The sequence below is a fragment of the Pseudophryne corroboree genome, chromosome 6 (genome assembly GCF_028390025.1).
Source record: "Pseudophryne corroboree isolate aPseCor3 chromosome 6, aPseCor3.hap2, whole genome shotgun sequence".
Lineage (NCBI taxonomy): Eukaryota > Metazoa > Chordata > Amphibia > Anura > Myobatrachidae > Pseudophryne > Pseudophryne corroboree.
In genome coordinates this window covers 325,296,094-325,323,127 of record NC_086449.1, presented here as the reverse complement: position 1 = coordinate 325,323,127, position 27,034 = coordinate 325,296,094, and the positions used below count along the sequence as shown (strand labels likewise).

The 27,034-nt window shown below is 45.0% G+C and overlaps 1 protein-coding gene across 1 annotated transcript in view; it reads right to left on the bottom strand.

Annotated features, from left to right (window-relative positions):
- Nucleotides 1-12,830: 12,830 nt before the first annotated feature.
- The window catches only part of RBPMS2 (RNA binding protein, mRNA processing factor 2), a 30,217-nt gene continuing 16,013 nt past the window's right edge, over nucleotides 12,831-27,034 (bottom strand). Inside the window, exons 4-8 of the mRNA XM_063926329.1 lie at nucleotides 26,910-26,972; nucleotides 26,362-26,512; nucleotides 22,992-23,140; nucleotides 15,076-15,149; nucleotides 12,831-13,744 (exon numbers count right to left, since the gene is read on the bottom strand). Of these exons, the coding sequence (XP_063782399.1) occupies nucleotides 15,087-15,149; nucleotides 22,992-23,140; nucleotides 26,362-26,512; nucleotides 26,910-26,972 (426 nt within the window). The 3' untranslated portion in view covers nucleotides 12,831-13,744; nucleotides 15,076-15,086. The remainder of the gene's footprint in view (nucleotides 13,745-15,075; nucleotides 15,150-22,991; nucleotides 23,141-26,361; nucleotides 26,513-26,909; nucleotides 26,973-27,034) is intronic.

The following is a 27,034-nucleotide window of genomic DNA, read 5'->3' as shown; positions in this document are numbered from 1 at the left end:
CACCCCTAGCACCCCTAGGGGTGGGACAGCAACACTGAGTATTTCAGCAGACAGCATAACTCTGGAATGCCTGCAGCAATTTACATCAAACTTGATACACATTTGACTTACACTGGGGAAACAAACACTGTGGGGGTCAGACAACCCTAGGGGTGGGACAGCAGCACAGAGTATGTCAGCAGACAGCAAAACTGTGGAAGGCCTGGACCAATTTACATCAAACTTGGTACACATCTAACTTACAATCTGGGAACAAACTTTGTAGGGGTTAGACAGCAGCACAGAGTATTTTAGGAGACAGCATAACTCCTGAATGTCTGGACCAATTCACAACAAATATGATGCACATATGACTTTCAAGCTGGGAACAAACACTGTGGGGGCAAGACACCCCTAGGGGTGAGGCAGCAGCACAGAGGTTTTCAGCAGACAGTATAACTCTGGAATGTTTGAAGCAATTTACACCAAACTTGCATCACATATGACTTACACTCTGGGAACAAACACTGTGGGGGTAACACATGATGTGAGGAATGCAGGTAGCACAAACCCACACACTGAGAGTTATATAGTGGAAGTAGCACGGTCCCCCAGCAGCACAGAGTATATCAGGAGATACATAATGTGCTGTGCTATATAAGAAACTGTAAAAAAAAATTGATCATTTTACAGGGGCAGTGACATGATGTGATGAGGGGAATGGAGGCAGCAGGAAGCCACAGACTGAGAGTTGTATAGTGGGAAGAGCAGGGCCCCTTGGGGGACCAAAAAGGGGTCTGGCCACTACACAAAGTGCGTCAGGGAAGTAAGATATGCCTATATACTAGATCTCCAACCAGCGTAAATTAACGAACAACTATCATTCTAATTTACCCTCCTCATCCCGTAGCGAAGCACAGGTTTTCAGCTATCTACAATGTTATTTCTACTGTGTGTTTAACATTTACATTTATTTTTGGAAACAGACATTCTTAAAATCCCAGGGAACACCAGGTACTCTAGCTAATTTTTAATTAATTTGCAAAACTCTCAAAAACTCCTTTTTCACGTTGTCATTATGGGGTATTGTGTGTAAAATTTGGAGGGAAAAAATGAATTTGTTGCAGTTTGGAATAAGGCTGTAACATAACAAAATGTGAAAAAAGTAAAGCGATGTGAATACTTTCTGGATGCCCTGTAGGATACATTTTTATTTATTATTTGTTTGTCCAGTCTGTTTTTTCACCTGCATCTCATAAGTAACTATCCTAAAGAGGTGACAGTTGGCCTTGGATGTCTATAATAATGTAAGAAGATATTTTTGTGTCTTTTAGAAAAGCCGCAATGGACCGTTAACAGGAGCTACTGTATGCATAGTATTTTCATGTCTGACACTATTATTGTGTAGGTTTAGTTCTCTACTGGTTAATACACATTCTTAGAAGAACTATTACACAAACTCTTTCCAACTGTTTTACCGGAATGTTGTCTCTCCATTCTCAGCCAGTAGATTACCTTTGATGGAATAATTCCACCATAAAGGGACAGATTTGTGAGGCAGGCCAGAGTGGAGTATAGTGTTAGAGCTGTATCCTCTTACGTCATTCCATTGCTTCAGGTGCTGCAGTTTTTCTCGCACTTACGGAGTCATTTACTCTTAATCTTTAACTTTGCAAACTAGTTGAGTAATTTAATAACTTGTCACTATAGAAACTTCCATTGAAAACAATGTCCTTCACTTGCTTTAAATTACAGAAAATCCTTTAGGAAACAAGTACCAACATTAAAATGATGTTAAGCAGGAATGGATGTTATGTCAGATCTAGGATTGATAGTGTTTACAGGACTGCTATAATCTGGCCAGTGTCACAGTTTCAAGACACCACTACATAGACTGATAAAACTAAGGTGGGATATATATTGTAGCACAGCTGCATCTTTATTCAGTACTGGACAGGGCAAAAGAAAAGGCAACAAGGCAATTTTTTTGATCATCATCAAGTGGACCCTTACTACACGTGTTACAGATATTTCCCTTGAAACATGTGCCATCATTGTGAGACATAACCCTGGAAGCTCTTGGAAAGACGAGGGAGACTCCTAAATTTGGAGTTGTTCAATGGGGCTACCAGGAGAGTAGACAGCCCTTCAGAATATTTCCCACTTCCCCAATGAAACCACCCACTGGGGTGTAATCACTTCTATACATCAAGACATGGAGTTTAAGCAATTCACATCACCATGTATTTTCCATAAACTGATACAGACCACAAGGTTGGCGCAGTGAGATATAGCTGTACACATTCGTGCATAATTAGTCTAATAATGTATAGCTCTAAGTAGAGTAACAAAGTATGTGGATACAGTCACTTATAAGAACACTATAGTTGGGAAATATAATCTTAATTAAAAATTAATGGCCCAGGGTTTCCATATTTACAAAATGATGTAGAGGAGATTTTCAGCAGACAAATCACATACTCCATTTAGTAAATATACTCTACTCAACACTGTCTGGTGTAAGGAAGGAGATACACATCGCCAGTCAGCTGCGAGCATAGTTAACAATTAAACAAATGTGTGTTGAAGAAATATAGAATACACAACATGCCAAAACATCAGCTTACAAATTACAGCTACTGTACCTAATTTTTTACAGAAATGTACTTCATTTATTATAAACAGGGTATTTAAAAGCTGCATCTATGTGGCTGGTCATCTACCAGTGTAAACAAATATGACAAAAAAAAAAAAAAAGTGAAGGTATTTTTAAACCAGTGGTTGCTCTATCCAGGTGTTAATAGATCAGATTGTTTCTCCAAGCACATTTCATGGCATTGAATAACCTGTTGGCTCTCCAACTCACCAAAGAAATTACCACTGCATAGACTTCCTTTGGAAATTGAATAAAACTCTGGGATCCAGTTAGTGGTTAAGTCTCAGAGCCTTTTTCCCAATGATCTGGGAATTTCCCAGAACTTTTCTTATGGGTACTATCACCAGTGGAACGGATGGAGCATGCTAACGAATCCCTTGAGACATTTCTAATGTATTCCTTGGATGCCCAGGACAATTGGCCCCAATTACTTACAACACAGCAAAAACTCCATGGTTGTTATCCTACTTTATCTTAACCATGGTTTCCAATGCCCCATCTTCAGATGTTTCCTCTGTGTGATCCTCTACAGCACAGGTTCTCAAACTCGGTCCTCAGGAACCCACACAGTGCATGTTTTGCAGGTAACCCAGCATGTGCACAGGTGTATTAATTACTCAATAACACATTTTAAAAGGTCCACAGGTGGAGCTAATTACTTCAGTTGCGATTCTGTGAGGACACCTACAAAAATAAGATTTTACTCACCGGTAAATCTATTTCTCGTAGTCCGTAGTGGATGCTGGGAACTCCGTAAGGACCATGGGGAATAGCGGCTCCGCAGGAGACTGGGCACAACTAAAGAAAGCTGGTGTGCACTGGCTCCTCCCTCTATGACCCTCCTCCAGACCTCAGTTAGGATACTGTGCCCGGAAGAGCTGACACAATAAGGAAAGGATTTGGAATCCCGGGTAAGACTCATACCAGCCACACCAATCACACCGTATAACTCGTGATACTATACCCAGTTAACAGTATGAAATATAACTGAGCCTCTCAACAGATGGCTCAACAATAACCCTTTAGTTAACCAATAACTATATACAAGTATTGCAGACAATCCGCACTTGGGACGGGCGCCCAGCATCCACTACGGACTACGAGAAATAGATTTACCGTGAGTAAAATCTTATTTTCTCTAACGTCCTAAGTGGATGCTGGGAACTCCGTAAGGACCATGGGGATTATACCAAAGCTCCCAAACGGGCGGGAGAGTGCGGATGACTCTGCAGCACCGAATGAGCTAACTCTAGGTCCTCCTCAGCCAGGGTATCAAACTTATAGAATTTAGCAAATGTGTTTGACCCCAACCAAGTAGCTGCTCGGCAAAGTTGTAAAGCCGAGACCCCTCGGGCAGCCGCCCAAGAAGAGCCCACCTTCCTCGTGGAATGGGCTTTTACAGATTTAGGATGCGGCAGTCCAGCCGCAGAATGTGCAAGTTGAATCGTGCTACAGATCCAGCGAGCAATAGTCTGCTTTGAAGCAGGCGCACCCAACTTGTTGGGTGCATGCAGGATAAATAGCGAGTCAGTCTTTCTGACTCCAGCTGTCCTGGAAACATAGATTTTTAGGGCCCGGACTACATCCAGCAACTTGGAATCCTCCAAGTCACGAGTAGCCGCAGGCACCACAATAGGCTGGTTCAAATGAAAAGCTGAAACCACCTTTGGGAGAAATTGGGGACGAGTCCTCAATTCCGCCCTATCCATATGGAAAATCAGATAAGCGCTTTTACATGATAAAGCCGCCAATTCTGACACACGCCTGGCCGAAGCCAAGGCCAACAGCATGACCACTTTCCACGTGAGATATTTTAAATCCACGGTTTTAAGTGGTTCAAACAAATGTGACTTTAGGAAATTCAACACCACGTTGAGATCCCAAGGTGCCACTGGGGGCACAAAAGGGGGCTGAATATGCAGCACTCCCTTAACAAATGTCTGAACTTCAGGCAGTAAAGCCAGTTCTTTCTGGAAGAAAATCGATAGAGCCGAAATCTGGACCTTAATGGAACCCAATTTTAGGCCCATAGTCACCCCTGACTGTAGGAAGTGCAGAAAACGGCCCAGCTGAAATTCCTCCATTGGGGCCTTCCTGGCCTCACACCACGCAGCATATTTTCGCCATATGCGGTGATAATGGTTTGCGGTAACTTCTTTCCTAGCTTTAAACAGCGTAGGGATGACTTCCTCCGGAATGCCCTTTTCCTTCAGGATCCGGCGTTCAACCGCCATGCCATCAAACGCAGCCGCGGTAAGTCTTGGAACAGAGAGGGCCCCTGCTGCAGCAGGTCCTGTCTGAGCGGCAGAGGCCATGGGTCCTCTGAGATAATTTCTTGAAGTTCTGGGTACCAAGCTCTTCTTGGCCAATCCGGAACAATGAGTATAGTTCTTACTCCTCTTCGTCTTATTATCCTCAGTACCTTGGGTATGAGAGGCAGAGGAGGGAACACATAAACCGACTGGTACACCCACGGTGTCACTAGAGCGTCCACAGCTATTGCCTGAGGGTCTCTTGACCTGGCGCAATATCTTTCTAGCTTTTTGTTGAGGCAGGACGCCATCATGTCCACCTGTGGCCGTTCCCAGCGATTTACAATCAGCTGAAAGACTTCTGGATGAAGTCCCCACTCTCCCGGGTGGAGGTCGTGCCTGCTGAGGAAGTCTGCTTCCCAGTTGTCCACTCCCGGAATGAACACTGCTGACAGTGCTAACACGTGATTTTCCGCCCATCGGAGAATTCCTTGTGGCTTCTGCCATCGCCGTCCTGCTTCTCGTGCCGCTCTGTCGGTTTACATGGGCGACCGCCGTGATGTTGTCTGACTGGATCAGTACCGGCTGGTTTTGAAGCAGGGGTCTTGCCTGACTTAGGGCATTGTAGATGGCCCTTAGTTCCAGAATATTTATGTGTAGGGAAATCTCCTGGTTTGACCATAGCCCTTGGAAGTTTCTTCTCTGTGTGACTGCCCCCCAGCCTCGAAGGCTGGCATCCGTGGTCACCAGGACCCAGTCCTGTATGCCGAATCTGCGGCCCTCTAGAAGATGAGCACTCTGCAGCCACCACAGTAGAGACACCCTGGTCCTTGGAGACAGGGTTATCAGCCGATGCATCTGAAGATGGGATCCGGACCACTTGTCCAACAGATCCCACTGAAAAATTCTTGCATGGAACCTGCCGAATGGAATTGTTTCGTAGGAAGCTACCATTTTTCCCAGGACTCGCGTGCAGTGATGCACCGAGACCTGTTTTGGTTTCAGGAGATCTCTGACTAGAGACAACTCCTTGGCTTTCTCCTCCGGGAGAAACACCCTTTTCTGGTCTGTGTCCAGAACCATCCCCAGAAATAGTAGACGTGTCGTAGGAACCAGCTGTGACTTTGGAATATTCAGAATCCAACCGTGCTGTTGTAGCACCTCCCGAGATAGTGCTACCCCGACCAACAACTGCTCCCTGGACCTCGCCTTTATAAGGAGATCGTCCAAGTATGGGATAATTAAAACTCCCTTTTTTCGAAGGAGTATCATCATTTCGGCCATTACCTTGGTAAATACCCTCGGTGCCGTGGACAGACCAAACGGCAACGTCTGGAATTGGTAATGACAGTCCTGTACCACAAATCTGAGGTACTCCTGGTGAGGAAGGTAAATGGGGACATGTAGGTAAGCATCCTTGATGTCCAGTGATACCATGTAATCCCCTTCCTCCAGGCTTGAAATAACCGCCCTGAGCGATTCCATCTTGAACTTGAACCTTTTTATATAGGTGTTCAAGGATTTCAAATTTAAAAATGGGTCTCACCGAACCGTCCGGTTTCGGTACCACAAACATTGTGGAATAGTAACCCCTTCCTTGTTGAAGGAGGGGTACCTTGACTATCACCTGCTGCGAATACAGCTTGTGAATCGCCTCCAGCACTGCCTCCCTGTCCGGGGGAGCTGTTGGCAAGGCAGATTTGAGGAAACGGCGAGGGGGAGACGTCTCGAATTCCAGCTTGTACCCCTGAGATACTACCTGTAGAATCCAGGGATCCACCCGTGAACGAGCCCACTGGTTGCTGTAGTTCTTGAGACGGGCCCCCACCGTACCTGGCTCCGCCTGTGGAGCCCCAGCGTCATGCGGTGGACTTAGAGGAAGCGGGGGAGGACTTTTGTTCCTGGGAACTGGCTGTATGTTGCAGCTTTTCCCTCTACCTCTGCCTCTGGGCAGAAAGGACGCGCCTCTAACCCGCTTGCCTTTCTGGGGCCGAAAGGACTGTACCTGATAATACGGTGCTTTCTTTTGCTGTGAGGGAACATGGGGTAAAAATGCTGACTTCCCAGCTGTCGCTGTGGAAACGAGGTCCGAGAGACCATCCCCCAAACAACTCCTCACCCTTGTAAGGCAAAACTTCCATGTGCCTTTTAGAATCTGCATCCCCTGTCCACTGCAGAGTCCATAAACCCCTCCTGGCAGAAATGGACATTGCACTTATTTTAGATGCCAGCCGGCAAATATCCCTCTGTGCATCTCTCATGTATAAGACAGCGTCTTTAATATGCTCTACGGTTAGCAATATAGTGTCCCTGTCTAAGGTATCAATATTTTCTGACAGGGAATCTGACCACACAGCTGCAGCACTGCACATCCATGCTGAAGCAATAGCTGGTCTCAGTATAATACCTGAGTGTGTATAAACAGACTTCAGGATAGCTTCCTGCTTCCTATCAGCAGGCTCCTTTAGGGCGGCCGTGTCCGGAGACGGTAGTGCCACCTTCTTTGACAGGCGTGTGAGCGCTTTATCTACCCTAGGGGATGTCTCCCAACGTGACCTATCCTCTGGCGGGAAAGGGTACGCCATTAGTAACTTTTTAGAAATTACTAGTTTCTTATCGGGGGAAGCCCACGCTTCTTCACACACTTCATTTAATTTATCAGAAGGGGGAAAAACCACTGGTAGTTTTTTCTCCCCAAACATAATACCCTTTTTTGTGGTACCTGGGGTAATATCAGAAATGTACAACACATTTTTCATTGCAGTAATCATGTAACGTGTGGCTCTATTGGAATGTACACAAGTCTCATCATCGTCGACACTGGAGTCGGTATCTGTGTCGTCATCTGTGTCTGCCATCTGAGGTAGCGGGCGTTTTAGAGCCCCTGATGGCTTTTGAGACGCCTGGGCAGGCACGGGCTGAGAAGCCGGCTGTCCCACATCTGATATGTCGTCAAACCTTTTATGTAAGGAGTTGACACTGTCGCGTAATTCCTTCCACATATCCATCCACTCAGGTGTCGACCCCGCAGGGGGTGACATCACATTTATCGGCACCTGCTCCGCCTCCACATAAGCCTCCTCATCAAACATGTTGACACAGCCGTACCGACACACCGCACACACACAGGGAATGCTCTGAGGACAGGACCCCACAAAGCCCTTTGGGGAGACAGAGAGAGTATGCCAGCACACACCAGAGTGCTATATAAAACAGGGATACACACTACACAGTGATTTTACCCCTTATAGCTGCTTATATATCACAGATTGCGCCTAAATTTAGTGCCCCCCCCCCCCTCTCTTTTTTACCCTATGTAGTCTGGAACTGCAGGGGAGAGCCTGGGGAGCTATCCTTCCAGCAGAGCTGTGAGGGAAAATGGCGCCAGTGTGCTGAGGGAGATAGCCCCACCCCTTTCCAGCAGGCTTCTCCTGCTTTTTTTATACAGTTATGGCAGGGGATTTTACACATATATAGTCTTAAAGGCTATATTATGTGTTAATTTGCCAAGTAAGGTACTTATATTGCAGCCCAGGGCGCCCGCCCCCCCCCCCCCCCCCCCCAGCGCCCTGCACCCATCAGTGACCGGAGTATGTGGTGTGCCTGGGGAGCAATGGCGCACAGCTGCAGTGCTGTGCGCTACTTTAATGAAGACCGAAGTCTTCTGCCGCCGATTTCCAGGAACGTCTTCTTGCTTCTGGCTCTGCTAGGGGGACGGCGGCGCGGCTCCGGACGACCGAGGCTGGGCCTGTGTTCGATCCCTCTGGAGCTAATGGTGTCCAGTAGCCTAGAAGCCCAAGCTAGCTGCAAGCAGGTAGGTTCGCTTCTCTCCCCTAGGTCCCTCGTAGCAGTGAGTCTGTTGCCAGCAGATCTCACTGAAAATAAAAAACCTAAATATTACTTTCTTTCTAAGAGCTCAGGAGAGCCCCTAGTGTGCATCCAGCTCGGCCGGGCACAAAATTCTAACTGAGGTCTGGAGGAGGGTCATAGAGGGAGGAGCCAGTGCACACCAGGTAGTCCTAAAGCTCTCTTTAGTTGTGCCCAGTCTCCTGCGGAGCCGCTATTCCCCATGGTCCTTACGGAGTTCCCAGCATCCACTTAGGACGTTAGAGAAATATGCACTGTGTGGGGTCCTGAGGACAGAGTTTGAGAACCTGTTCTCTACAGGCAAGCATTTGTACAAGCTCCATGGTCTGTGGAAGAAGCAGAGTACCAGCTAAAGACAGTCAGGTAGATGTATTAACCTGGAGAAGGCATAAGGAAGTGATAAAGCAGTGTTACGTGCAAGGTGATAATGCACCAGCCAATCAGCTACTAGCTGTTAATTTATATATGGGAGCTGATTGGCTGGTGTGTTTATCACCCTGCATTTATCACTTGTTAAATCACTTTCTTATGCTCTCCAGGTTAATACATCTGCCCCAGTGCTAGCTAACCAAAATGGATTACAAACCATACGAGATGGTGTGGTCTTATCATTAGGCGATTGTGTGCTTTGATGACAGATGTTAGGAATGTACTTCAGTTAAGTTGATTTGATCTGATCTGTGCTGAAGCCTGGATATACTGTATCTAAAACCTGCACTATTAGTGTGTCTTGAGGACTGAGGTTAGGAATGCCTGCTTAGGGCCATTACACATACTCCGGGTAGTACCGGATGTTTTTTTTGCCACGACCGTACTGCTGAGACACATGCAGAGCAATGCGTCAAGTCACACGGCACAGCTGCCGGAAATGTCCACTGAAAGGTCTGGCTGCCGTGCTTACAGGCAGTGAGTTAAGTGTGTGAATGGGCACTCACACAGCGCGTTTTTTGTGCCGTGCTGCGGCGCATAGCCTTAAACACAGCACAAAACCGGTGTGTAAGGGACTGACGGATGGCAAAAAAGCTGAACAAAGTTTGTCCAGCTTTTTGCCATCCAGTGAAAACCAGGTAGTGCGAAACGGCCCTTACATGCATCACCACCCTGGATAGTGCCTCATTAACATTGGATCCATATCCTAGCAGCAGGAAAACATTTACTAGCATACAGGCTACAGCTACCACCTTCAGTCTGGATCCTCTGATTTCACCTCACCTTTCTGAATCTGGTGTTAAAAGATTACAGGAGGAGTGGTGGCTTTCTGCCACAAAAATTGGGATCTACTAGGACTAGATCAGTGGTTCTCAAACTCGGTCCTCAGGACCCCACACAGTGCATGTTTTGCAGGTAACCAGCAGGTGCACAGGTGTATTAATTACTCTGACACATTTTAAAATGTCCACAGGGGGAGCTAATTATTTCACTTGGGATTCTGTGAGGAGACCTGCAAAACATGCACTGTGTGGGGTCCTGAGGACCGAGTTTGAGAACCTGTGGACTAGATCATAGTTCATCATTGACAGATGCAGGAGTGGTGTGCAAACCTGGTCTATCCCTGGCTAATTATGAAAAGCCTTGCCATAAAACAGGAGGTTCCCAAATGCAGTCCTCAAGGTACCCCAATAGTCCTGGTTTTAAATGCATCTTAATTAGCACCTTAGTCAATTTGATTTAACCATCTGTGCTGAGCCATGGCTATACCTAAAACCTGAACTGTTAGGGTGCCTTGAGGCCCACATTTGGGAACATGCCATAAAGGCAGCACCTTCCAAGAGATTAAAGTTGGCCAACAAGATACTCCTTTCCTTTAATGTGGATGCTGAAACCATTTACTACATACTTAAACATGACCCATTCTAGGAGTGAAAGCCTCTGTTCCTGGACTTCCCTCTTTATTTCAACACAGGTGATGCAATGGTAAATTCTGTCTTACCAACTAGTTCAACACAGGTTAAGCAATCATAAATTAAGAGGGAAGCCCAGGAACAGCATTTTGTGCCTCCTGTACAGGTCATGTTGAGAGATGTGTTGCTATGATAATACTTTGAATCACTGCACCATCTAATAATGAATGTCTTACTGTAGATTTATCCTGCCACATTCCACCCTCCTTTAATTACTTTTGGGGTCTATGTACTAATAGGCCCTACACACTGGCCGATTTTCTGAAAGATATGAACGATCTCGTTCATATCTTTCAGTGTGGAGACTCCAGCGATGAACGATGCGCGTCCCCGCGCTCGTTCATCGCTGGTCTCCCGTCGGCTGTGCATGCAGGCCAATATGGACAATCTCGTCCATATTTGCCTGCACTTCAATGCAGCCGCGTGACGGGGGGAGTGAAGAAACTTCACTCCCCCCGTCACTGCCCCCCCGCCGCCGGGTCGCACGTCGGCCGTATCGGCCGTCGGGCACCTCGGCGGCGCATCGTGATATGTGTAGGGCCCATAAGCCTTGTAAAGAGATCAAGTGGACAGCTAAAGTACAAGCAAATCAGCTCCTAACTGCTATGTTACAGACTGGGGTAGATTAACATACATGCTCTGGCAGTTATGCAGAAAGTACCCGCTTCACCTCCGGATCAGTGATGCAGGTCCACATAACAAGCATGGTGTAAAAAATAAATAAAAAATAAATAAAAAATTTGCTGAAAAGGGAAAGTGCGTGTTTCCCTCTGACCGCCACTGCATACTGCCTGCGCACACAGGTCAGAAATACCCCCACGCCGGCCAATCTCAACTGCAGATTAGATAGCTGCAGTTATCTGAATGGTCAGTGCCCCTGAACTCCATACATTGCCTGGCCTATCAGCGTGCTCTCTTACAGATGGCATCACCACCACTGTCACACATGGGGGAGAAGCAGTACGAGTGCACATAATACAGGGGGGCAGGGGAATTCAAATGTTATCGCAGGTCCCCACGTGTGCCTGCCACTATTCAAAAAATTGCTGCCAACGGGCGAGAGATTTCATTTCAACTCGCTACCCCTGTGGGTAGCAAACTGAAAGTGTGCAAGAAGTGACCCGTTTGGGCACGCAAATTGAATCTCACCCCGAGATCTCTTGTTTCTTTAGACAGGAGATCAGGCGTGATTACACAACTGAACACCCCACCCAATGTGCACAGATACCACTTCTCCCCCATAACACATTTGCCCATGTTTGAAATGTGACAGAAGACAGTTGGTGTGTACGTCATCTGTGCAAGGCTTAGTGCATAGATCCTTTAAAGTTAAGACCATTGCAGTCACAGAATGTTAATAGGCTATAGACACCACCTCTATAGCTTTCAATTATAAAAACAGACCATTCATGTTTCTGGAATCATACACCATCACTTCAAGTAACAGGATGGCCAGTCTCCAGTTAGGACTAAGCATTCTTTTAGTGGTGCCGGGGGACCCATATCTGTTCATACATTGTAGAAGTGAAGGCTGCACCTATACCTCTGCACTCCCAATAGCATCTAAGCAACATGGCAGACCATTACAAAATATTGTAGGAATTGAACAACTTTAAGAGAGAGGGGGGGGAGGGGGGGGGGGGGGGGGGGGGGGGGGGGGGGGAAGAGATTTTCAAAGCTTGGCAAGACCTAAAATTGTATGGATGGAGTACCAAACAAAATCAGCTCCCAACTCATTTTTCACAGCCTGTAATAAAATTAGGAACTGGTTGGTTAGTACTACAGCTCAAGGCTTGATAGTCCATAAATACATAGGGGGCGAATATAAAGTCAAGGGCCCTACACACATGGCGATATACCGCCGAGGTGCCCGATACGGCCAGCGGGGGGTGGGGGGGGAATGGAGTGAAGTTTCTTCACTCCCCCCGTCCCGTCACCATAGCAGTGCAAGCTAATATGGATGAGAGATTGTCCATATTGGCTTGCATGTTTAAACAAGCCGGCACCAACGTTGAACGAGTGCGGGGCCTACAAGCAAGTGTTAAGTATGATTTTAGAAGCATAGTTTTTACTTTTGTTTAGATATATTAAATAGATCAGTAGATGTATATTTATCATGTTTAATTGAAAAGTTAAACATTCAAACAAGATTGTATTGAGCCTCTTAGAGAAGTATTCCATGAAAAAACTTTTTTTAATGACTTTATTTTGTCAGAACATTCAAACATTTCTTAAATAGTTTATATTTTATCCAGTATCACATTCTCATAGGATTATTAGAGAAACATCTCTACACAAGGCAGAGACATTTCATAATACTGAAAAACTCAATACCATGCAGTAGACTGCAGGAAAACAAAATTGCACAATTGTTCATAGAGTACAGTAGACAAGCCATACAGAATCTGAGCTCTTTAACTGAACAATAATTTATGACAGATTAATATATTCTTTTAATACCACACAAAACAAAAACATGATGCATAAATATTTCCTTATTAAACAAGTTACAAAAATACTGGTACTATTACTCTGTTTCCTCATAAGGTTGCATTATTTGGCAAGAACAGACTCTCCAATGAAAATGTAGGAACAGAATATTTAACATTTCAGTTAGTGGACTTGCAAACTGCATTTGAGGTGGTGGATTGAGCAGCACATTAGAAGCAGGCAAAAAACAAAACATTGTCTCAAGACAGACCTGCTGAAACTGGTATACAATAGATGTAACAAGCACACACTGCAACAGTAAATTCATGCCAGGAAAATGAACATGCAATAAAAAAGGAAGATCCATTGTACTACAGAATTAGACCATGGCTGAGCCATGTTCTGTTGGAACAGTTTCAGAAGTCACATGATTGTGTTGCTTCATTTAGACTTAGTTGCTGACATTGCCCATAGTATCTTGTTTTTTTCCCACAGAAAAAGGACAGTTTTAGAGTCCATTGTAGTTGAAGGAATTGGCATGACAACTCCATGTTGTAAGGATTAGACCAAACAGAGGCTTAATGTGCTATGAACACTTGCTCATATGTCTGGTACATCACTTCACGGAGAAACCAAAAAAAAAAAATAAAAAAAAAATCCTGCAATCAAAATAGAAGAGTTGTTAAGGGAAGTGTTAAAAAGTAGCTGCACATAAACGATCAAGGGCTAAACTGAACACTGTATCAGAGAATAGAATTGTGCTTTGAACGAAGCATTTACTCAAGTCTAGTAATCAGTGCTTTGATCTTTAGCAAAAAATAAAAAACCCCAGAGAAAGCAGGTCATTCTAGGTAATACCCCTTTTCCACCGAGTAGCGCGGGTCGCAGCTGTGTCACCTGACACAGCTGCGACCCGTGCTACAGCCCCCTATCACAGCGTTCACCAACCTGGCAACGCTGCTAGTGACGCGGCAGGGGCGGCGCTGGGAGATCACATACACTGAATGGTAACAGCTTACCGGGTTGAACATGTGTTCAACCCGGGTAGGATTCCTGAATCACTTGATCCGGGAATTTGCAGGGGGGACCCTTTTCCACTAGGGAAAGACACGGGTAAATGCGCGCCTCCACGCATTTACCAGTGTTTAAAAAGTTAGTGGAAAAGGGGTATTAGTCATGGCCTAATAGTGGTTCTCAACTCTATCCCTTAAGTACCCCCAAACAGTAACAGGTTTTTAACAATTACTAACGCCAAGAAATAGATTAACTCCCCTGTGCATAATTAACCACTTGCCTAGCATCAGTGGCTGAACTTGTGAGTTGTGGGCCCAGGTGCAGAGATAATTTGGACCCCCCTCCTCCACTCCAACCCAAGTTTACAATGTGCCACATGGCAGTGGGTGACAGGGGTACATGAACAGTGCCCTGTGTAATAATTATAACATGAGGCATGTGCTTTGGTGGGGGCAGGAATACAGCAGCGCCGATCCCTTGTGCTTTCCTCAGTTTGGCACTGGGTCAGACTGAAAGTGCCAGTTCCACCGGTTGTGAGCGGTCTAATACAGAGAGCAGTGAATCAGAAGACACATTGCTGGTCAGGGCAGCAGTAGGCCCCTTAGTCCTCATGGGCCCTGGTGCAATGCACCTGCTGCACCAATTTAGACCACAGCAGCTGTGTGCAGCTGCAGGGAAAATAAACTAGCTGCAGCTCAAAAGGGACCGGAAAGGTCTCTGCCCCCCTGCACCCTCCCCCAGTGTTTGCAGTGCTGTTGAGCACTGCTGATCTGTGTACCTGGTGGCTGCACAGCTGTTAGAAAGTCACTATGTTTGATGAGAAAAAAAAAAAAAAAAAACACAACACAAACCCCACAAGACATGACCTGCTGCAGGTACTTTTAGACTGGAGTTGAGAACCACTGGCCTTATGGAATAAGACAGGTTTTTCAAAGACTAACTGTATTAAAGACTATAGCCACTGTTAACGCCTTACCTAAAGAGGCTTTAGCAGAATTGGCGAGACTTCCATCCTTGCTGGGTCGCTTCAGATGGTGGATACCAACGCATCTACAGGGAGACAATTTCATGTTATTAAACATTTGATAACAGATAATCAGGAGAATCATGTATGCATGTTCAAACCCATTTTCTCTGGCTTGGAGGCATACATCTAGAATGTTTACAAACTGCACCACATCTCTAATTCCTACAAGATACTCAGTGAATGAATGTCCCCCAAATAATTTTCTATGTAGCAAAGACAAATTTAGCCATCTATTTACCACATATTTGTTTGAGAAGTCCATACCTTTCTATTCTCCACACTGAACACTGGAGAAGTCACTTTTTTTGCATTCTAGTGTTGCACCATAAAGGTACTGTACCGGCCAAAAAAGCAGTTGGAGGCTATGGTTCCTGCAGTGCAGTCATACTTACCTCAATACTTGCTGTGTTTGCTTAAATCTTTATTAGTTGTGCTCATGCACAGCCACACTGGCTCTCATGTACGTATGACTCTGTAGCCTCACCAGCTCACTCATGGGGGGAGGGAGAATTAAAGAAAAAAAAAAAGTTGTGGTAAGAACTTACTGTTGTTAAATCTCTCTGCGAGGTACACTGGATTCCATAGGGAATTACATGAGGGTGTAGAGTTGGATCTCGAGGAGGACCCATTCGGTTTCAGAACTAGGAACGTTTAGTACCCCCTGTCTCTGAGCCAAAAGGTACCGGCACTATCACCCCTGTGTCCAAGAGGGGTTGTACCTCCAAATGGAGTTTGCTTTTACTGGATCCGAAGGGCTGTTTGTTGAGCAAAACCAGCGAGGGGGGGGGGGGGGGGGGGACACGTTTCTTGAAAAAGATGGCGTATCCGTGAGTGACAACTTCCTTTACCCAGGCATCTGAAATGGTCTGTAACCATACTTGAGCAAACTGCAGAAGTCGGCCTCCCACCCTGGGGTCCCCCAGGGGGAGGCCCGCCCCATCATGCAGCAGGCTTGTCTGTTTTGGAAGCAGGCAGACAGCCCAGGAATGTTTAGGTTTGGGCTTAGTGGATTTGGGAGTGCAAGCCTGACCCTTTGCTTTACTTGGAGGTCGAAAGGAAGTACTTTTAGCCTTTGGAGCCAAAGGATTAGTACTAGGTAGACAGGCCATCTTAGCGGACGCCAAGTCAGCAACAATCTAGTGGAGATCTTCCCCCAGAAAGGATGTTACCATTAAAGGGGATTACCTCCAAGGTCTTTTTATAGAGTCCAGATCTACAGACCAGGACCACAACCAGAGAATCCAGCGAGCCAGAATAGATGTAGTAGACGCTTTGGCCGCCAGGACACTGGCATCAGATGCTGCCTCCTGAATATAATGAGGCTGTAATATATGGAAGACACGGTCTAGCATTATCAGGAAAATCAGATGGTAGCTCCACTTCAACTTCCTGAACCCAGGCTTCAATAGCTTTTGCAGCCCAAGAAGTCGCAATAGGGGGCATAGGCACAGCTCCTGCAAGTGTGTCAATAGACTTCAAGCAACCCTACACATGCTTATCTGTCGGTTCCTTCAGAGAGGTGACAGGCAGAGTAGATGACAGACGCGCGACCTGCAAGTCCACCGGTGGTGGTGTTTCCCCAGTTTTTACTTAACACTGTAGCGAGGGAATGACGAGCTAGCATCTTCTTAGACAGGGAGAAGATCTTTCCTGGATACTCCCAGGATTCCTGACGTATGTCAACTAAATGGTCAGAATGGGGTAAAACTAATTTAGTAACCTTCTGACGCTTGTACTTATCAGGTGTCTTAGAGGTACCTGGAGGTTCTGCATCATCATCATCATCATCAATTTGAAGAATCCATCTGATAGCCTCCAAGAGGTCAGGAACATTCACCTCTAATAGATTCCCCATCAGAAGAATCTGCATCAGTGTCTGAGGGGTCAGTATATACGCCATCTTCATCGGATGAAGTATCCGAAATGTGTGGATTGTGAGGAAGTAGCAGCCTGCTTAGAGGACCCCTTGGTCCTAGGCGGACAAGGGTTAGGTTTTTGTTTAGCCAAAGACTGATTTAATTGCTGTAACAGTTAACAGAATCTGACGGATTAACTGCAGGGACAATATGTGGCTGTAATGGTACAGGAGGTCCCACAGGGGGCGCAAGTCTAGTTACTAGTGTAATCCATAAATTAGAAAAAGGCAGCCCAAGGTGGGTCTTGGTGTGCCCCTGGTGCTGCAGACTGAGTATAGAACCCCCTGTACCTGAACCCTCAGCTGCAATGTTTTCCTCCAAGCAATCTGGTGTCAGCACTGCATGATGCAGGATCAGCCATGGATCTACCACCCTGTTAAGTAGACATTCTTGGGAAGCGTAACCTTAGGGCAGGCATTCCCAACCACGGTCCTCAAGGCACACCAACAGTGCAGGTTTTAGTAATATCCAGGCTGCAGCACAGATGGTTAAATCAAAATAAGTGAGCTACTAATTAAGTCACCTGTGCTGAAGCCTGGATATCACTAAAACCTGCACTGTTGGTGTGCCTCGAGGACCGTGGTTGGGAATGCCTGCCTTAGGGCGTAATAGTACAGTATAACCAGACAGTACCCGACAAAAAAAAACAACAACAACAACAACCCTATATAGTGTGACTGCAAAGCAGAGCACAAACAGAATTTAAGAGGTATATGGTGACTGAAACAGAAAAATACCAAAAGAGTATATCCTGTGAAACACTATTATACGAGAACCCTGATGCACATAGCCCCCCTCAGGGTACAGAATATAGGGATAGTGATGTGTAAGATACACAGAATAGAGACCACAGCAGCAGCTATTGGCACACCGGCCCTCATTCAGAGTTGTTCGCTCGCTAGCTACTTTTAACAGAAATGCAAACGCAAAGCCGCCACCCTCTGGGAGTGTATCTTAGCATAGCAGAATTGCTAACGAAAGATTAGCAATTCTGCTATTAAGTATTTCCTTGCAGTTTCGGAGTAGCTCCAGACCTACTCCTAGATTGCGATCACCTCAGTCCGTTTAGTTCCTGGTTTGACGTCACAAACACGCCCTGTGTTCGGCCAGCCACTCCTCCGTTTCTCCAGCCACTCCTGCGTTTTTATCTGGCACACCTGCGTTTTTAGCACACTCCCTGAAAACTGACCGTTTCCACCCAGAAACACCCACTTCCTGTCAATCACACTACGATTAGCAGAGCGATTGAAAAGCTTTGTTCGCCCATGAGTAAAATAGCATAGTTTTGTGTAAAAATACTTAGCGCGTGCACCCTGCTGTGCATACCTATGCGCAGAACTGCTGGATATTAGCAATTCTGCTAAAAATAGCAACGAGCAAACAACTCGGAATGAGGGCCAGTGTCACATGTACAATACAGAAAATACAAATAAAACTGCACTGTACTAGCAATACTAAGTAACTGGACTACCAAGTAAAGCTATGTATGTACACATATATAACAATGCACAGTAAACACTGGATGTATATCACAGAATACTTGGTCAAAATATTCCTGTAGTTATGCACTTGTTCTTAACTAACTGTCTAAACATGTAGAATACTTGATTGTCCTGTAAATGCACAGCACTGATGAGGCAGGCGACTTTACAGAGGAGACCTTGCCCAGCAGTCCCAGGATCAGCGCAGCTTTGTGTAATGGCGACCAAACGCTGACAGGGCGTGAGGAAGAGAAATGCAGCTCCAGGGCGGAAACTTTTGCAGTAAATAGCGGCTGGGGGAGGGGCTACAGGTCAGCACCCTTTCCCCTCTGCTGGACTTCACCACCAGGTACTGCGGGGCTTACAGAAAATGGATTATGAGAAATCCAACCTGTGCCCCTTGGTCTAGTGGGGTCCATGTACGGCCAGTGTCCACGCCAGCACATGTGGTCCGTCTCCAGAGACAGCACCGGAACGCGATTTCAGTGGGTCCCGCCTGGGGGACCCTCTTACCTCCTCCCAAAGATGCGGCCACGCGATCCTGGAGAGCAGCAGAGTGAGTGAGTGAGTGTGTAGTGACCAGAGCCCTCTGCTGCAAGTACCTGGCAACCAGGGAGCGGGAGTATACCATGCCGCTGGGGGAGGTGAGGGAGCCACAGCACGATATGTCAGACTGACATATAGCACTTCTAAGTGCCTGTGCTGCGGCCCTTGAAGTCTTCTTCAAAAAGCTCTTTTCAGGGCTGCCTAGTGCAGCCCCCCTGTTTGGTGCCTGCAGTGCAGGCACCAATTTACAAACAGAGCGCCAGTGCCTGGACGCGGGGATATAGAGGCGTATCAAAGGAGGAGGGGACCCGTGTGCAGTCTGTGTGTGGGCCCCCTCCTCTCCCATAGCAGGCAGTGCTGTTAGCACGCTGAGCACTATAGACCGGCACAGTGCCAGAGACAGTGCTTGTGCAGGTGTCTGAAAAAAATGGCACATGGCCATATTTCTGGAGACCTGCACAAGCACTGTAGACTCTGGCACCGTGCCAGTCTATAGTGCTCAGAGCGCCAACAGCACTGCCGGCTATGGAAGAGGAGGGGGCCCACACAGAGGACACTAGAAAGGCAAGTATCCAAAAAATAAATATAAAAATAAAAAATATATATATATATTATATATATATATATATATATATATATATATATATATATATATATATATATATATATATATATATATATATATATATACACATACACATATATACACAGTGTGTGCCTCCTGTGGACCCAGGGGCCAGTGTGCACCACACACTGCACCTATAATAGATACGCCACTGTTTAGAGGGCTAGAAGGAAGAGAGTCCATGCAACATTAATATATTTAGCACCCATTAAACAGGACTGTTACCTTTCATTTGCAGCAGTCATCCAACATTCCACCCAGATAGGTTCTCAATATATTTAGTATTTCCCACTACAGACAACCCATGTGGAATTAATTTCATGTAGCATCTTCGTGAGAACAGGAAACTCATTTGTTGCGCAATGTAATACTTTCATCCCAGCTACTTGCCCTCTATGGGAGTTTGCTACACTCAGTGCTATAAAAAAAAAAAAAAAAAAACCACAACCCTTATATACCATGAAGCAGCTTTGCTTAACCATTTAGCTGCTTGATCAGGTACAATGGTCAATGGTTTGATTGTTTTTTTTAACCCCTTATTTGGTATAACCCCATTTATTTTGTTGTATTTAGAGCTATGGAATTGAATTGAAAGTGCACACACTTCTACAGTAATTTGCAGGGCGATATTTGGACTACGCACAACTCCCCGGAAAGATCTCTACCCTAGGGATTTGTGTTAAATAAGCACTCTAGGATATTACACAACTATCCAATAGCCATTTTCAGACAGATGTTTTTTGTTCAGTCTGTTTGTGAGCAGGGGGAAGGAACATGAGATAACATTCCATTGCTAAGCAACATATTAGGAGCAAGGCTACCTCAAGAATGAATTTGCAATTAAAAAACAAAAAAACAAAACCCATACCATTTGTGAGAAAGGCCAGAATTATTATTATTATTTTTTTTTTATACTTACAATATAATTCAAGTTGGAAATATATTAATATATAAAAATTCTATATCACACACACTAATATATATTAGTATTTATTTCACAGACACTGCTTTAAGATAGTCATAGCTGCAGTAAAGGAGCTGGACACATCTCAGGAGCTATGTGAATAGTGTTAAGTACTGCATTACAGACACTTTCAAGAGTACAGCTACGAATAGACTGATATAATAGACCGATTACTGGGGAATGGAGGATCCCAAACTAAAAATGAACAGTAGATGTTCCATCTGGGCCTATACATGTTTAAAAGCACATCTATATGCTGTTCACATATTTAGGATTGGCCATGAATTACAGTTCCCAACATTGCCTCTAAACGCAGATTGGGGCAGCACTACATAGAAGTAGTCCTAGACTGTTCAAATACTTCCAGAAGAATGTGTGGACAAATGATAAACTATATGGGTCTGTTGTACAGTCAGACAGATTACCCCACAACCTGGAAGACTTTGCGCATAAAACTTGCACTATATGCCCATGATATCCTTTAACCATGTCCAAAACCCTAATGACACCCAAATATTTATGAAATTGAACTTTTGTTCTCACTATTTTCCCTTCACTCAAACAAGGTCCAGTTTAGCTTTTCATTGCTGTGCCACTGGAATATTTTGGCATACATATAAAACACCAAGCTTCCTAGTTCAGGCAAGTTACTCCTACCCCTTCCTGTCCACTTAAACCTGACCTTATTAGCAGGGATAAACTGCATAGGTAGAGTCACTTATATTAAAAACAATATACTTCCATAGCTCCCAACCATCACAAATTCAGCAAAATGTTTTTGGCCACTGTCCCGGGAAGGGGCACTCTAAGCGCTGCTCTGTATGGCGGTGAATGGAAGATGCACAAATCATCCACAGTGTAGGAAGAGTGAAGGCTTCCCAGCAGCTCCACTTATATAACAGGAAACAGGGTTGTGATGCGGTCATGCCTCAAAAATGCCATGCACTGAGGGCGTGGCCCCACAAACCCGAGTGCCCACGTCTGCAGCACAAGCAAAGTTCTGCTCCTGGATTTTCTAACATTGGGGAGGTATGGTTTCTCCATTGCAAGCTCCCCCAATTAGTGGGTCACCTATAGGACTTCTAGACATGTCCAGAACAATTTTCATATTTCATTTGTACTGGAGACATGGAGAGAGAGCGTTAAGCAGATTACATGCTTGCCAATGTATTGTCCATCTAGCCGACGAATTATATCAGCATGTGTGTACAGATACTGTATGTCTCAACCGTGTTATTCACAAAACTCAAGTAGGCCCTGCAGTGTAGCCGAAGCAGATCTCTACATCTTCCCGTGTGTACAGGCAAGCCACCAGCCATATGCTATATCTGCTGCAGAGTCCATGGATTATGAATTCACAACTGGGCGGACATTCAAATAGGTCCACAGGCCACACATATTGGGCCGGAAGTGGATGACTGCCTACTGTCCCAAGAGTATTCCTAGCATTCAAGACAAACCTCAAACATGGAGTTTGACAGCAAAAACACACGCCTTGTAAAGTGAGTGGGAAGGTGTTGAGACTACATTCATTTAGCTATGTAGCCCTACCAACCTCATTAAACACCTAGTGGGCAGGTGCGTGTTGCCATTAGCATTAAGTTGTGCCCACCTTTACTTCAGAGATGTGTGAAAAGCAGGAAAGGGATTTATAGCCTCCCATCCGATTAGTACTTACATTCTACTTTGGAAGATCCATTTCATTCTACATATGGACAGCAAGTCAAATTTATGTCCAAGTTTAGTTTGAGCTTCAGCTACTAATGCTCAATGTTGGGTCCAGGATACTCCTCAAGTTTGTCAGTGTTATTCTGGATTGCATCTCAAAACTGCTATACTGTATTATTTTTCTAGATCAGACCCCGATTAAGGTTGTCTTCATTATCCATTAAACCTTTAGTCAGGTTTCCAGCTAGACTTCTCAAAGCAGTCTTGGGTCACTAGATGAATGTAATGTTTAACTACATAGAACAGATTAGTAAGCCATTCACTTGCATGACAACGAACAGTGCAACATGTTCCTTATACAAGACATAATTGAGCCACATAAGGGAATAGGATATGCCCATGCTGCACCTACGCATAAATAGCCCTTGTATCCAACACCCATACCATCTTATCTTAGCTATCAGTAAGAATAGAACACAAAACAGTCATAATGGGTTCCTGGCAGAAGCAGGTAAAGTATTACTCAGACACCAACTGAATGAACAGGAAAAGAGAAACAAAAGAACAAAGTGATTGAGTTGGTACGTTGATCCCATGATAAAACTGGTTTATGCAGGAGTCAGTGATTTCTGCCCTGGAGAGGTAAGAACATGTATAAAGCTTACCTGTGCATGGAGGGCTGCAGCTGCTGCAGCAGCAGCTGGGTATGCAAATGCAGCGTGAGGAATAGCTGGTGCCAGCTCTGTAGTGTACAGTGGATAGGGAGACCAGGCTTCTGGTGAGGCTGGGATTAGTGCAGCACCTGTTAGGTCATCTGTAAACAAAGGAAAACCTTTTAGCATGCATCCACACAGAACTACCTGTCCAGCTGCACCATAGCCTTGGCAACAGAGCAACTGGCAGATTCAGACAAGTCCATTAAGAATCCTTGCAATGCATGCATTTGTGACCCACCATGCATCTCCCATTCCAGACACTGTTTAGATCTACTTATTCAATGCTGTGGACAGGGCTTGGTTTAACAGAACAATGAGCACTCTCTCAAATATAGCTCAGGAGTATCCTCCCTTTCTGGCACAGACAATCCACAGCACACTATTCTTGCAGAGTCCTACATGCAGCAGTGCATGAGTATGGTCAGGCTCTAGACAATATGATTAACTTTCATACAATAGTCAGAGCCACCTATGGCTGTCCCTCAAATAGATTCCATCATTTAGCCTCCAGGCGTCTGGTTTGACTTTATGCCCCTGGGTAAGGTTTTTGACAAGTACAATGGGAATGTGATGAGCGGATTCGGTTTTACTCGGTTCTCAAAACCGAATCTTATTGGCTATCCAAAACACGTGACATCAGTGAGCCAATAAGATTCGGTTTTGAGAACAGAGTAAAACCGAGTAAAACCGAATCCGCTCATCACTAGAATCAGAGAATGTGCCACAGGCGCATGGCCCCCCCCAATAGCCTCTACTATAATGGCAGGACGGACCAGCCAGAGAGGATTGTGGTTCACCCTGCACCAAGAACAGGGTAAATATACACAGCAGTTATGGGGCAGGGTGGAACAGGGAGAGGGAAGAAAGGTGTAAGTGGTGGTTGGGAGGGGGTTACTAAGTGACCTCGTAAATACCAGTCCCTTTACCAGTTTATAATATTAGGAATAACTATTCTGTCTCCCAGCCATGTGACCCTTAATTTGGCCCTGTCTGCTGGGGTGTTTGTGATGAAAGTAAGGATGAGAGGCACCATTGTTATTTCACCTCTAAGCACCTGGTATGAACTTATGCTCCCGAGTCTGGGCAAGTCATCAGCCAAACTTTATACACACTGCTCCCTGCCAGTAAAATGCCCACCATATACACCTCTACTCTAGCATAGCAGTTGTGGGGGAAGATGCACTAAGCCTTAAAAAGTGATATAGTGGACAGATATAAAGTACCAGCCAATCAGCTTCTTACTCTCATGTTACAGGGTGCGTTTGGGAGAGAAAAACAAAACAAGGAGCAAATTGGCTGGTATTTTAGATCTGTCCACTTATTGTTTCACACTAAAGCTGGGAACACAGATACGTAGCTCAATTCGGTGCATATTGGGCAGTGTGTATGCCCAAAACACACTTACCTGGCATCACTAGTGACAGTCATGTTTGCGGTGCATCAAACCCGACAATATCACCAGCGACATGTATGCTAATGAAGGGGCGGAACAGCGACAGTTCCATCCTTCATTAACCTTGCTCAGTGTACCCAGGTTCAGATATGTCAGCCTGTCATGTTGACTGGGACACATTGCTCCAGTGTGTACCCAGCTTAAGTTACCATTACCGAATAGCCATAATAGCTACTACATCCAAGAGCAGTAAATGCAAATCCCTTGGGGCATATGTAATAGGGTCAGTTTGCCAGAGGTGCAGGATTCTGGAAGATCTAAAAATGTTACCACTTAACTGGCATGGACAGATCACATGCGACCACACTTGTGTCCTAGTTTTTGGGGAGGAGGAGATCTGTTCTTAACATGTGTTTTTTTGGTGTCGTTTTCTCTGTACAGTGACCGGGAGCCCCAATCAGTACAGTGTCCCCTCGCATGGCTCGCTCTGCTTCAAGCAAAGTGCCTTTCTGCGCTCGGCACAGGTTACTATTCCCAATTGTAGTCCACATGGATCATTAAGTATGAAAAAGGTTACCAAAAAAAATATAATCTAAAAAACCCACACCACAACTCATGTCGACCTAGAGACCAGATGCCGATAGCAAAGGGCCATTCCTGTAGCAATTTATCAGGTCCCCTTTACTCTGGGCCAACAGATGCATAAGCCCCGTGTGCTGTGTTTTGGTAACTACATTTAGCTTATCCAGCATCACAGTAACCAGGCCCATACTAAAGATTTATTCACATGCAACTATACTCAGAACCACGTTTAGTTACCCTGGAGTTGCCCATGCCAAAACGAAATCCACCAAGCAAATCAAAATGCAAAACTGAGGAAATAGCACAATGATGGCAAAAGTAGCAAAATTGATGAAAGTACATAAACTAGGTTAAAAAGAGGAGGAGGAGACCAGTCCAGTACCAGATGACGCTCCATGTATTGTAGTACTTTACAGAATTTAAACCATCTACTTTGCAACAAAAAACCAAATACCTAGTCTACAGTATATGCGAACTAAGATGCAAAACGGAGGGAAGTGCAGAGCATAGGAAATGCATCAGGCATCTCATACCAAATGGTGCGAGGACAGGTGTACAAGGACCTCTACTCCAGTCGGGTCCATATGCTCTGCATCCAACTAAACAAAGTTAATCGTGTAGAGAAGTGGTTCTCAAACTCGGTCCTCAGGACCCCACACAGTGCATGTTTTGCAGGTAACCCAGCAGGTGCACAGGTGTATTAATTACTCACTGACGCATTTTAAAAGGTCCACAGGTGGAGCTAATTATGTCACTTGTGATTCTGTGAGGAGACCTGCAAAACATGCACCGTGTGGGGTCATGAGGACCGAGTTTGAGAACCTGTGGTGTAGACTAATCGTGTTGGGCTGGTAATTGAAGTCAAATGGCCAAATCTGACTGAACAGATTACAACTAGACTTGCTGGTTGACCACTGCATGATCTTTCCAGTTTGTAGTACTTAAGGACTGGAAAAACATTGTTTTAGTTAATGGCCAATGGGGTTTTCACACTGTCTCCATTGCATAGGTTACAAGTTATTACATGGACTGAATTCATGAGTATGTAGCAATTCATAAGAGTCAGATCTCATGAAAATTTGACAGCTGAGAACTAGGATTGTCACAGATTCCTACTAGCATATTTCAGATAGACCATTCATCTGTTTAGGCATTAGGTCCTGATTAACTTTTTTTATGCAGTTCCTAATTATAAGTTCCTTAACAGATGTTCTCTGCACACTGCTAGCAAAATTGTATATTAAGCAGGAAAGGAGGTGGGGAAGTCTCCCAAAGTTTTAAAGTGCAGGGAATGTTTATATACCTAGGAGGATATAGTAAGTGTTGAAAATGACCAGAACTTACATGGATCACGTGCAATGAAGTGTGCTCCAAGTGCAGGGTGGAGGTTTGTGGGGTTAGGTGTAGCCATTAATTTGTTCTTTGCCATCTTTGTGTTGGCCTTGGCAAACTCTAGCCTTAACGTCTGTGGGTTCTCTGGGTCAAAACGGATACCCTAAAGAAAGCAGAATACCAACTTATCCACACATCAGACTTAATTAGCAATACTTTTTTTCAAATACCAAAGCCCTTAAGATTTTTCTACTAATAGATAATGCCCATTTATTACTGTTATATGAAGACACTCTCCAGTCTCGAGGCAGACCTAGGACCTCCTAAATATACAGTTTGTTAGACAATATTGCAGCAATATGGTGGAGGGAGATAACCTGGAGCATGAGACACCCCTTTACCCAAGACCAACTGAGAAAGCACAAGACATCTTAGTTAATATATTAGTCTGCAAAACAGCCAACTAACTCTGCAACTTACTGTAAATATATAGCTTAACCCATACTGCACTAGTACATGGCCCTCTTCACACTGATTAGCAGCATACAGTAGTTACTTACATTTAAGGCATTCTTTGCTGCCTCAGCTCCAGCTCTATTATCAAAGGTAACAAAGCCTACAGGCTGAAGAAAAAGAAAGGGTTAAAGAAAATAAAAAATAAAAATGATGGGTTTCTAAGAAAGCA